This window comes from Plasmodium malariae, assembly GCF_900090045.1.
Source record: "Plasmodium malariae genome assembly, chromosome: 10".
In the NCBI taxonomy this organism is placed as follows: Eukaryota; Apicomplexa; class Aconoidasida; order Haemosporida; family Plasmodiidae; genus Plasmodium; species Plasmodium malariae.
The window spans coordinates 1,737,183-1,749,836 of NC_041784.1; the positions used below are offsets into that span (position 1 = coordinate 1,737,183).

Consider the following 12,654-nt stretch of genomic DNA (forward strand, 5'->3'; position numbering starts at 1 on the left):
AAAAAAAAATCAAGGTACCTATCTTTTTATCCATGATATTATAATTAGAATCTTAATAAAAATACTTTCCTTGTGTAATATAAATAAAATGAGGGGAAAAAAAGAAATTACAACTGTTCCTTTTAAGAGCATTTTGAATTTGCACACAAGGATAATAATTCTTCGAATCTCCATGGTTCCAAATCCATGAGTAAATAATATGAAAAAGCTTTCTCAAATTTCATTTATTTTTGAATAATACACATGTTAAGTGAAAATAGAAGAATGCCTTTTTCTTTCATTCTTTCTTCAAATATATATTTATTTGTATATATTTTTATTTGTTTGGATATTTATTTATTTGTTCATTTGTTTTTTTATTTTTTATTTTTTACCTTTTCATTTTTATTAAATATTTCTCTACAGTGTTACATGAAGCAGGACGTTTTAAAAATCTACAAACATTTTTGGGTGTGTACGTTGCTATATATTTTCCATTAATGTAAAATTGAAGTGAAAAAAAAAAATTTAAGAAATTTCGAATAATTAAATAGTGTAATTATTTATTCTAACTAATAATGAAATAATTAAATATTAAAATTTTTTTTTTTTTTCATTTTTTCTTATTATTTTTTTTCCTTTTTGTTTAAGGTTTGGTAAGAGCAGCGTAAAAATGAGTTCTGTAGTGAAAATGGAAAAACCATTTTCCTTCTTATAAAAAGTAAGAATGTTTTTTTAAAAAAAAAAAGGAGTTACATTATTTTCCAAAAGAACGATTCTTTCATTGGTTGGGATTATGTATTATATGTGAATAAAACTATTTTTTTAATTTTACAAAAATATTCTTCTCTTAGATTTTTTAGAAATATCAAAAATAAATTTCGTATATTTTTTTCTTTAAATAGTGTGAAAAGGACTTTACTAATTAATTCAATTTTTTATAAGTCAAATATTATGAAATTTCGGAAAGGTAAAAAATTTAAGCAGCGTTGAACCTAGCATAATAAAAGATAAGTAAACGTATATATATGTGCATGTCGTAAAAGTTCTCTCATTTCCCTCCTTGATCTTTCCTAAAATTGAATTTTATCTTCGTATTTGGAATATATATATATATTCATATTTGTGAACTTAATTTATGAATTTTTTTTTTTTTTTGATGTTGTTTAAAATTGCTTTAATTTTTTAAGAGTCAAAAATGCAAAAAATTTGGGGTGTTGTCTTTTATTTTATTTTTTTAAATAAATATATATATACAAAAAATGGTAATTTGAGAAGTAATAATGACGGAAAAAATACGCCAGAAAAAAAAAAAAAAAAAAATTTGAAAAATAGTTGGATTCCTTATTACTATCCTCAGTGGAATCAAAACAAAGTCCCTGATAATTTATATGACGTTCCTGAGAACAAGGGAAATAAAAATACAACAAAATACAAAGAAAAAATAAGTGGTGTTACGGAAAAAAAGAAAAAATTAGATGAATTAAGAGACGTGAATGAAGATGAAGCACCATACAAATTACTAAGTGTAGGAGAAAATAGTTCAGCATCTGTTAATGAAAGAGTAAATGAATCATTAACTCCTGGATATAATAATGATACATCAGAAAATACATCACAAGAATTTATTGTAATAGATCCTAATGTTGAAACATTTGATGATGTAGCAGTAAACGAAATAGCAACTCCTGAATCTGATAAGGCACCATCGGAATATAAATCAGAAGAACCGAATGTAGTAATTCATAACAACGAAACAATTGAGAGAGACAAAAACGAAGCATCTCATGATAAAGAAGTAATTGAATCATCAACTTTTGAAAATGATGAGGAAACATCAGAAAATATATCAAAAGAATCTAATGTAATATGTTCTGATAGTCAAACAGTAGAGAGAAATGAAAAAAATTCTGATGGTGGAAATGTAACATATAATACTATAAGGAAGCAAGAAATTGCATCCGAATTTGAGGAAAATGAAATAGACCAGGCAGAACAAAGTAGTGATGTGGTTGTAACATATGATAATAAAAGCGAAGATTCCAGCGTAGCACTAGATGCTCAAGTAGAATCCGTTTTTGATAAAAAGACACATGTAAATAAGGAAGAGACAGAAGAACAGGAAAGTAAAACAGATATACAAAAAATCAATAGAGTTGAAGAACGAAATGAACCACCATATCCTGGAGAGAACACACATAAAGAAAATGTAGTAGAACAGCGGAAAGAGGACTCCGAGTCAAGAAGAGAAAAACAAGTTCAAGTAGTACTTGAACCTCGACTGGATAATGATAAAACACAAGAACAACCCAAAGAAAGAACTCATAATTCCGTAGAAAAGATGGTGCAAAGGAATGGGGAAAACGGTGTTGAAGAAGAGGAAGAAGAAGACGAAGAAGAAGACGAAGAAGAAGAGGAAGAAGAAGACGAAGAAGAAGAAGAAGAAGAAGAGGAAGAAGAAGACGAAGAAGAGGAAGAGGACGAAGAAGAGGAAGAAGATGATGAGGAAAATCATGACAGTGTAATATATAATAAAAAAGACAGTAACACATATTTTCCGCCTAATGACAAACACGATAATATGAATATAATGCAAACAATAACTAAGATTCTACTAAGGAATTTATTAAATTCATTAAGTCATGATTATGCACTTAATGACCCCCTGATGGGATTAGAAATGGGTCTTGTTAACCCCTTTTACCTTTTTTAAAAAGAAAAATAACACCTGCAGTATTTGTTTATTGAAGTTATTTGTATATGCCATTGCTCGTTCATATTCGCAATGCATGTATATGCATATATATATATATATATATATATATATATATATATATATATTTATATATATATTTATAATAATTTTTTTCAATTATTTCTGCCGTAATACACTGTATTTGGCAAGAATATTTGAGATGGAAAGCAATAAAAAAAAAATAATCATAAAATAAATAAAAAACAGTAAAATAAAAACAACAGCTTCTTTTATATTATGTAAAATATCATATGTGTCAATTTTAAAAAAACAAATTTTTTTTTAATAAAAAAAGACTAATTCACTTATAATTAAATAATTAAAAAAACAGTTACATATAAAATGGAAAATGTTTATTTTATTATGTAAAACCTTACTTTGCGTGAGCTATTTATAACAAAATAAAAAAAAAAAAAAAAAAAAAATATATATATATATATATATATATATATTATGTACCTTAAATTGAAAGTTTAACACATTAAAATTGAAATAGTAATAAACAAATGAATGAATAAAGCTGATATGGTGAAAAGCGTGGGTATTCTAAGACAGCATTACGTGACACCATGCAACCATTTTTGCATTCCATGATTAAATGAAGTTGATTTATATAATATGCTACTTATCATTTTATAAGTGGTCGTTGCAGGTATTTTAAAATATAATAATTAAAATAAATGGTGACAAACAATTCAAGGAAGCACTTAAATTATTCTAATAATATTGTTTGTATTTAAAAGAACAGCATTCTATTTCTGTGAGTTTAGGCTTGAGAAAATAAAATTATCGTAATATAGTTGTAATTTAAAATTTACATTAACCCTATTTCATGATGTATATTTTGTACATATAAATACACATTACTTCAATTTGTTATTGCTACTATGAATGGTTCAAAATAAAAAACATCGTGATGTATAATTATACTTGTTGAACATAATGAAGTTATAATGTATTAATAATCATTTTATTATATTTGTTTAATTATTTTCTGTAGGAGCATTTTAAGAACATTTTGGGGTTTCAATTTTAGTAATAAAATGATAAGAAATGTTGGTTATTGACTTGCATCAAAATTTTATTCATAAAATGAACATTCTTATTAGAAAGACATTTAGCACTATTTTTTCAGCCTCCTCCAACATAATAAATGTAAAAAACATTCATCATTGTTTATATCTGTCTTTGTTTTTACTATGCGTATAAACGCATATACATATGATACAAACGATGTATATGATCACTAGGTGTTCCTTTTAGTTCGTTGCATATTGCAATAAAAAAAAAAAAGGAGAAAGAGAATGTGAAAGGGAAAGAGAAAGATAAAGGGAAGGAGAAAGATAAAGGGAAGGAGAAAGATAAAGGGAAGGAGAAAGATAAAGGGAAGGAGAAAGATAAAGGGAAGGAGAAAGATAAAAGGAAAGTGAAAGATAAAGGGAAAGAGAGAAAAAAAGAGAAACATTAAATCCCTTTTTATGAACAACTTTTTTTTATATTCTCTTTAAATGTCACAGTATATAAATTACTTATTCTTATTACCGTTATATCATATTTTCATTTCAAATTGTAATAAATAAGTTTGCTTGTTGTAACTCAACTATATATTCTAAGTATCGGAGTCAATTTGTTACTTCTGAAATGTCAAAGTATTCATTTTTGTTTTCTTCGAATAAAATTAGTGTATCAATTACTTTATTATTTTTTTTTTTTTTTTACTGATCACTAATTATTCGTTAATAATTTGTTTTTTTCATACTTGCGTATGATATTTGTTTTTCCCCTATACATGAGCGTAATTTATTTTAATCTCATTCGAATGCATTATTTGCTTACCTTTATTTAATTTTTTTTTTTAATTTATCTTTTTTTTACCTTTTTATACTTTTTCTGCTTTCTTAGTATGGGTTCTTACAAGTACTGTAAATAATAAAACAAAATAAAATTATGGAAACACCCCAGTGAAGTAAATTATGAACAGAAATTTTATATTTTACAATCATGAGGAAAATTAAAATTTGGGGTGTTGAATATAGGGAAATAAACAAATATTATATATATATATTTTAAGGAAAAAAAAAAAATGCTATCACGAATCTTATTATGGAATAGAAATTCTTGCTCATTGTCTTTTATACCCATGAGGGCTCCAACAAAAAAAAAGAGCATACAAGAGAAAAAGAAAAAAGAAGCGTAATATTATATATATACATGTATACATATATATATATATATAGTTCTTTAGCAAAATGTTAACAAATGTGTATAAATATACACATGGTTGTATGTAAAACTAGAAGATATATTTTCACCAGTTTAACAAGTCTTAATGAGGTAAATTTATATGTATGGAACCTTATTTTCTTTTTTTTTTTTTAAGTAATGAAAATCAAGAAAACTTAAGTGAAACACGGTACTTGCCTTATATCCCACCCGCATATGTTGTTGATACGGTATCTTTTTTTAAAGACAAAAGTAAAGTTGATAATTTATTGTCCCTAATTTTCAGTCCAAAAAATTCAACGGATACTTATGAAGATAGAAAAGAATATCAGAAGAAGTTTGAAATGTATCAAATTTTGAAGGAAGTAAGATGAAAAAATTCTATACTGTTTTTATGAATACAAATTTTTTTTTTACCCTAAGAGAATACATTATTTTGTATACCTTTATATATATACCTACGTACAGATGAATGCATATATATGAAGTATATACTAGTATATATATATATATATCTTTACGTGTAATATGTACAATTTTGCACTTGGGCATATGCACATTAATGTGCAAAATGTTAAAAATAATTATTTATGTGTGAAGAAATATAATAAAGAGACGTGAATGTTACTTAATGATGTATATATATGCGTACGTATTTAACAGCATACACATGTTTATATGCTCTTGTATATGAACTTACTCTTTTTTGATAAGATTGCAGTTAAGACAAATTTTGCTAAAAATTAAAAAATTGTTTTCAGAGAGAAGAAAAAAAATATGAAAAGCACTTAGAAAAAATGAAAGAAAAAGTTTATAAATCAATTGAGAATTTACCAGAGGAGTTATATGATGAGAGTATTAAAAAAGGAGACTTATTTGATCATAAGGAAATTCAATTTGGCTTGAAATATGAAAATGAATTATTGAAACATTTGAATATTTACAAAAAGAAGTTACTGCATGTTTACAAAATTTTACTTTACTTACGATACCCATTTTATTTAATAAAAAAAAAGAACCCCATGTTATTTTATATAAGTGAAAGTAAAGCCGTGAGCAGGCAAAAACAAATTAATGCACAAAAGAAAAAATTGAAGAAAAAATAATTCTTTTTAGTTGTGTTGCAAAGTGAACATTTGCACATATATATATATATATTAATGTACATATATATATGTATGCAGACATGCACATATAATAATATCAACAGTCTAAAGGAAAAGGGTAATAAAAATTGGACGGTAACTTTAACATAAGGATATTGCATTTCACATGGAACTATACGAATATATATATATATATGTATATTTTTACATATAAGATTACATCAAAATTAAAAAAAAACAAACCCATTAAAATGTTACGGCATAAAAGTATAAAGTAGATGTGGTTTAATTACACAAAGGAGTTTGTAAATAAAAAAAAAAATCAAACAAACAAATGAACAATTAAATTGGAAATTTTAAACGTCTTCATCACTTTCGTTGTACTCCTTCCAAAATTAAAAAAAAATATATATATACAAAATCATTGTAAGAAATACACTATACTTTTTGCGCATGGAAATATTAATTCATTTTTTTTTTTTTTTTTTATGACTTTTAAATTAATACATAACTTTTGTAAAAATGATCATTTTGAAGTGTCATTTTTTTAATTTAATTTTTTTTTTTTTTTTACCATATTGTTAATAAGTTTGTTTTTAAATAAAAATCCTTCTAAGTCCTTTGTTTTAAAGTTATCTTTGTCTATTAATTGAAATTTAATATACACAAAGATATATAAGCATACATAAGGGTATATCTGTAAAAGTACACATGTATTAATGTGTAAATATGGATATATGTAAATACAGAATTAATATTCATTTTCTTTTTTTCGAAGCACTTCCAAAGTCTTCAAAACCAATGCAGGTTTTAATGAGAACCCCTTCGATAAATAAACACAAGCTGGGAAGAATCTTAATATTTAACTTGTTCATAAAGAATTGGCAGTTATTAGCTTCTACTCTGACAAAAAAAAAAAAAAGGGGGCGAAATAAATTAAAATAAAAGGAGGGTGTTACACAAATAATTTAGTTCTTTCTAATTTTTATTTGTCCATTTTTCTACTTTTTATTATTATATATACTTAATAAATTTAGTCGCTAAATGTATGTTGGCTAGTTTAATTAAATGGGTATGTAAAATATTGCAGCGCTTGAAACTGCTGTCATAAAAATGACAAACCTGGTAAGGCGTAAAACAAATAAAAAATAAAATGAAAATTTGAAGAAATTCATAATATGATTTAAAAAAAAAAAGTATTTACCACATTGTAATTTTTAAGAACGGTTGGTATAAACTCTTTTTCACTTATTTCGATATAAACACCATCTTTTTTTAATTCCTGTTTTTTCTATTCACAAAAAAAAGAACAAATAAGGAAAATATAATAAGAATATTAAATGTGAATGTACTGTAGTATGCGGCATACTTTTCATTTTGTCTATAATTTTGTTTATATATTCTGACAATTTTGATCATTTTTTCTTCATTTTACCTTAAGTTGTGTTAATCTTTTTTCCCTCCATTTCCTTATTTCCTCCTCATCACTATTTTCATTTGCTACAAAAGTTTACATTGAAAATCTTTGCTTTTTCACTTTGTGGTCAAGTTTATTTTCACACCGCATACTTCCGCATGTACCCGTATGTACATTTACGAAAATATATACATGTATATACATAAATGTTTACATGTACATGAGAGATACTCTCAAGTTGTTTCAATTTTTTTTTGCATACTTAAAGATGAACTCTTTACGTCCTTCTGTTCATCCATCCATTGTCCATGGAGTCCATTATCTACATGCTGTCTTTTCTCTTCAACGAATTTACGTTCGTTTGCAAGGTTTTCTTTAGCTTTTTCCTGTAATATTTAAAGGAAGAAAGAAGGTAAATAGTTTATAAGGAATTTCCTCGACTAAATTGTTTCTATACTTTTTTTTTCTTTAGTTGTTATTGCATGTTATTATATATATACACATATAAGTGTACGTGCATGTTTTATGTGTGTATATATATTCATAGTTATGTATGACTAATGTGAGGGTTGCACATATATCCGTTAATTTATTTTTTGGAATCATCTTTTAATTTTATTTAATTAAATTATTTTATTTAATAAAAATAATTCTAATCTATGTTTTCTCTTCAAGGTTTATTTCTTTTGTTGAAAATGACAAAAATTATATACTTAAAAAAAAAAGTAATAACATTAAAATATCTTGATATTGTTAAATTATGTATTTGTTACTAAATAAAGTCATTAAACTAAAAAATGGGGTATACGTTGTTAAATGAAGAAAAAAGTAATAAGGCACATACTTAAGGATGTATGTACGAACATACGTATGTATTGTACATACATATATACATATATATATATATATAATATACTCATATAAAAGTATATGTTCATGTATATACAATATATGCACATATAAAATAATATAAGAGCTAAGTAACAGATGTGGTATAATAAATGTTTGATATGAAAAATGAAGCAAAAATAAATATATAAATTCAAATTCTATGAAATTAAATTAAAATAAAAAAATTAATTGGAAGAAAGTCTACATAAGTTCACTAAATAATTATATGATATTCATTATGTAATAAATTCTACAATAATAAAAAAACATATGATTAACTTGGATTAATGTAAATTATATATATAGTATGCAATAATAAGGATACGTATTATAATGGAAAATAATTTCACGATTTCACAATTTTCTGAATTTTATATTTAAAATAATGCTTATTGTAACTGTAAGTGTATTTATTTTTTATGATAAATAAAATAATTAGCACGCGAATTTTCATTTTGTGACATTAAATAACTGTAATATATTATTTTTTCATTTGCTTGAATAAATTATATTCCCTTTAAAAAATTGTGTGATTTGGTGGACCAAATATATATACATGCGCATGTATATATATATATATATATGTATTTTATTTATTTTTTTTTATTATTATTAACATATGGTATTCCAAGGAAATTTTAAGTGTCCCAATTTTTCTTTTCTTTTTTTTTTTAAAGAATATTAAAAGCCAACTTTTTTTAAAAAAAAAAAAAAGGTAACCACATTTAGAATTTAAAAAAACAAATCAATTATACGAATTTCTTAATTTGACAAATTATGTTATTACTTATGTCCTTATCTTTTGTTAATTTTTTTTTTTTTTCTCTCTACTGGAAAAGCTTGTTCTCCACTCTTCTAGAGGAAAAGCCTAAAATGGGAGAACAAAAAAGAAACAAAAAAATGCACAGAATAATAAATAAAAAAATCAGGGGAATTACAAAATAATGAAAGGAGTTAATTTTGTTATTTTTTGGAAAAAAGTATAAACTCCTTTGAGGAAGTATAACACATATGTGTATTTGTGCATATTTACAATTTTGTTATTTTTCTCAATTATTGTGGTTACTTGAAGTTTTGTTAAGCATCTCAGAATAAATTTATTAATTAATAAGCCAATTAAAAAGGAAAATATCATTTGTGTGTAAAATCCGTCAATAAGTATACACTTCCCTAAAAAAAATGATACATTTTAGTTATATATTAATATATGTGTGAGCTTGGGTATATTGTGTATAGAGTATGAGAAAACTGCTCCTGAAAGATAAAACCATTTATATTACTACACAAATATACGAAATAATTTGCTTTGAAGTTAAAAAAATATGGGCACATTTTACCTCCATAGCAAAATGTTTTGTCCGTGTAATCAAGCAGCCATAAAAATATAGTTGACCACTAAAAAAAGATAAAAAGAAAAATGTGATCTTCGTTTGGTGTAGGAGTAAAAGATGAAATAGACACAAGAATGAAACTGTAATTATATTTTAAAATAAAAAAAAAAAAAAAAAAATTGAATTTTGATTATGCATTTTCGTGTATTACATGAGACCCAATATTATTTATGGTATTTAAAAAGGTCATGTACGTTCCACCAATTTGGGGATCGGATATTATATTCTGAAAACTCATCTACAAAAAAAAAAAAAATTAAATAAGATATAGATACACATTTAAATTTTGATATAGATGCACATAGATTTGTGCATATGTAAGTAGGTGTGTAGTAATATTTTTATTTAGCATTATAATTTCAAAGTATGTACCTTTCTTCTCATTTTAGCATATTATGCCATTTGATTATACACATATATATATATATATATACACATAAGTATATGTATATATAAGTGTGAGACGAATATGCAGGTGAACTCAAATGTGTTGTTCACATATGCTTTAGACTTTTCTTACCGAGGAAACTGTCATCAAATCTACACAAAAATGGTTAAACAGTTGAGCTATAAATATGTATATGTAATAGGAGTAAAAGTTAATTTGGGAGAGCTCCGATTTGTTGGAATACATATATTGAGTGAGTGGTAATAAAGATGATAAAATGATATTTGAAAAGTATCTTAATATATATCCAAAATAATAAACTTTTAAGGGTTTTATATTTTGTATTATTCTGCCTATAATTGCTGATGATATAATTGATATAGGTATAAAGAATGGATTAAAAAGTGCAAACTCTTCTTTTGTTATGCCTTTTTTTAACATTTTAAAATTTGTTCCAACTTCAACTGATGCAAATGGTAAACGATTTATTAAAAATAAAATTATAAATATTTTCATGGGTGGTAAAAATAACAATTCGTATAAATTTTTATAAGTGTCTTTTGCATTTGCAAATTCGTTTTCGTCTTTATTTTTATTATTTAAATATTTCATTTCTTCTGTTTTTCTTTTCTCATTTTCATCATTTATTTCTTTTTTAAAAAAAGTACATATGGTTAAAATTAAAATGAATGTGCCCCAAAATTTTAGAAAAATACTCATATCAACAAAAGGTTGAAATGATGGGTATATTATGTCCATATTATTGTGTAAAGTTTTGTAATAATCGGATTGATTAAATATTAAGTGCATACATCTCACATATTTCTTAAATATATAAAAGCATATATTTTTGTTATTTAGTGTCAAAAACGACAATTGCGATATGCAATATCCTATGTTTTGTCCTAAAATATTACACGTGGATGCTAGCCTGTAAAGAAGATATAGAGGGGAAGGCGGAAAGAATAAAAGATATAAATTTAAAGGATGACTCTTTAAAATTATTGAAAAGTACAATTTATCGTTATGTGGTTCGTTCCTTTGTTTCTGTTAATAATACATAAAATATGAACAGGTGAACATTGTTACATGATAGTTTTGTTCGTTGCGGTTCTAATTAGCGGTGTCACAAGATAATAGTAATTCTTTCTTATATACTAGCGATATTTTATCATATTTTGGGGTAATATATATTTTTTGTTTTCTTTGTTATTACCCCTTGTTTTCCTCTGACAGCATGGTTAATGCCCATCCATCCACTGCAATATCTTGAGTGGCCATTAAAAAAAAGAGAACGAAAAAAAAAGCGGTTAGAAAATACAAGTTTATGTTACTATCCTTTTCCCCTAACCAAATGCTCACATGACTACTGTACAACATCATTGATAAACTACAAAATAGCTGAATAAAAAAAAACAAAACAAATAAAATAGAAAATAAAATATGTTCCGTCATTTATTAGGTCATTGTTATGTACACAATTATATCTTCAAATTTATCTTTTTTTTTTTTTTTTTTTGAAGTTCTATATAAATATGTTAACACTATACATTGTTATTTGCGCGTAACACGTATAAACTTGGTTTTAGTTTATTATCTCTTTTTAAGCACTTGTAACGGAATTATCCAGCTTTTTCTCCTTCCAATTTTTTTATTATATACCGAATCTACAATGGGAGCCCATAACAATTTTAGACTGAAAAAGGACGATAATAAAATATTTTTAAAAAAATATTCTTTACTATGTAATTAATTATTTGTATAGTTGCGCGATTTATAAACTAACCTAAAAGGTATACTAACTAAAGATAACATACTTAATTGGGAGTAGCTCACTTTATCTTGAATTACTAGGGGAACCACCGATGAAACCCCAATTGGAACACCTTGAAAAATTAAGCACAATGATTTAAATGATGAGAATAAAACGTTTTAGAAATATATATACAAATACATGTGTATATATATAAGTATACATGTATATATTTATTTATGCACGTTTGCATATACTCATTATTGCATATACAAATTTATACACATACACATTTACAAATATACACATTTATACATACACACATTTACAAATATACTCTATTATATATACCCACATTTATGCGTATACTCAATTATACGTATACAAATATATATGTCAATATCAAGCAATTAATTATTAACAACAAGCACGCATTTATTAGCATGCTTTGTTCCTCCTTTTCTTTAGCTTTAGTTAATTATTCGTGGTATACTTCGGAAAAACAATTCGTTAAAATTATTATGAATGTAAATAATACCTTGTATAGTATATAGCAACAATAAGAAGATCACATTATAAAAATCATGGTTTTTCTTTGGTACTTTATAATAATTCCCATTTTTTATATCATATTTTTGCATTCTTTCTCTCAAATTAGTATCAATATTTTCACATATAGATTTGGTCATATTGATATTGTATAATTTTAAAATTTTTAAATATCTTAATTTCTATTTCCGGCTTATTTTTT

At 24.7% G+C, this 12,654-nt stretch overlaps 4 protein-coding genes across 4 annotated transcripts; 2 read left to right on the plus strand and 2 right to left on the minus strand.

Moving 5' to 3' along the window:
• Window positions 1-1,177: 1,177 nt before the first annotated feature.
• Window positions 1,178-2,692, plus strand: PmUG01_10047300 (uncharacterized protein; the record flags this gene model as incomplete). Its single annotated transcript, XM_029005681.1, has 1 exon — window positions 1,178-2,692. One exon carries the CDS (start codon window positions 1,178-1,180, stop codon window positions 2,690-2,692), a length of 1,515 nt encoding a protein of 504 aa, XP_028862246.1.
• Window positions 2,693-4,817: 2,125 nt separating this feature from the next.
• PmUG01_10047400 (conserved Plasmodium protein, unknown function) lies at window positions 4,818-6,063 on the plus strand (the record flags this gene model as incomplete). Its single annotated transcript, XM_029005682.1, has 3 exons — window positions 4,818-4,927; window positions 5,115-5,322; window positions 5,719-6,063. 3 exons carry the CDS (start codon window positions 4,818-4,820, stop codon window positions 6,061-6,063), a joined length of 663 nt encoding a protein of 220 aa, XP_028862247.1.
• Window positions 6,064-6,419: 356 nt separating this feature from the next.
• PhLP2 (phosducin-like protein, putative) lies at window positions 6,420-8,086 on the minus strand (the record flags this gene model as incomplete). Its single annotated transcript, XM_029005683.1, has 8 exons — window positions 6,420-6,449; window positions 6,638-6,705; window positions 6,845-6,966; window positions 7,088-7,185; window positions 7,268-7,354; window positions 7,499-7,563; window positions 7,743-7,866; window positions 8,039-8,086. The coding sequence occupies 8 exons, from the start codon at window positions 8,084-8,086 to the stop codon at window positions 6,420-6,422; spliced, it is 642 nt and encodes a 213-aa protein (XP_028862248.1).
• Window positions 8,087-9,176: 1,090 nt separating this feature from the next.
• Window positions 9,177-12,592, minus strand: PmUG01_10047600 (acetyl-CoA transporter, putative; the record flags this gene model as incomplete). The annotated part of the gene is made up of 9 exons (XM_029005684.1): window positions 9,177-9,239; window positions 9,438-9,541; window positions 9,709-9,766; window positions 9,914-10,000; window positions 10,283-11,081; window positions 11,367-11,551; window positions 11,762-11,846; window positions 11,937-12,036; window positions 12,442-12,592. 9 exons carry the CDS (start codon window positions 12,590-12,592, stop codon window positions 9,177-9,179), a joined length of 1,632 nt encoding a protein of 543 aa, XP_028862249.1.
• Window positions 12,593-12,654: the final 62 nt, after the last annotated feature.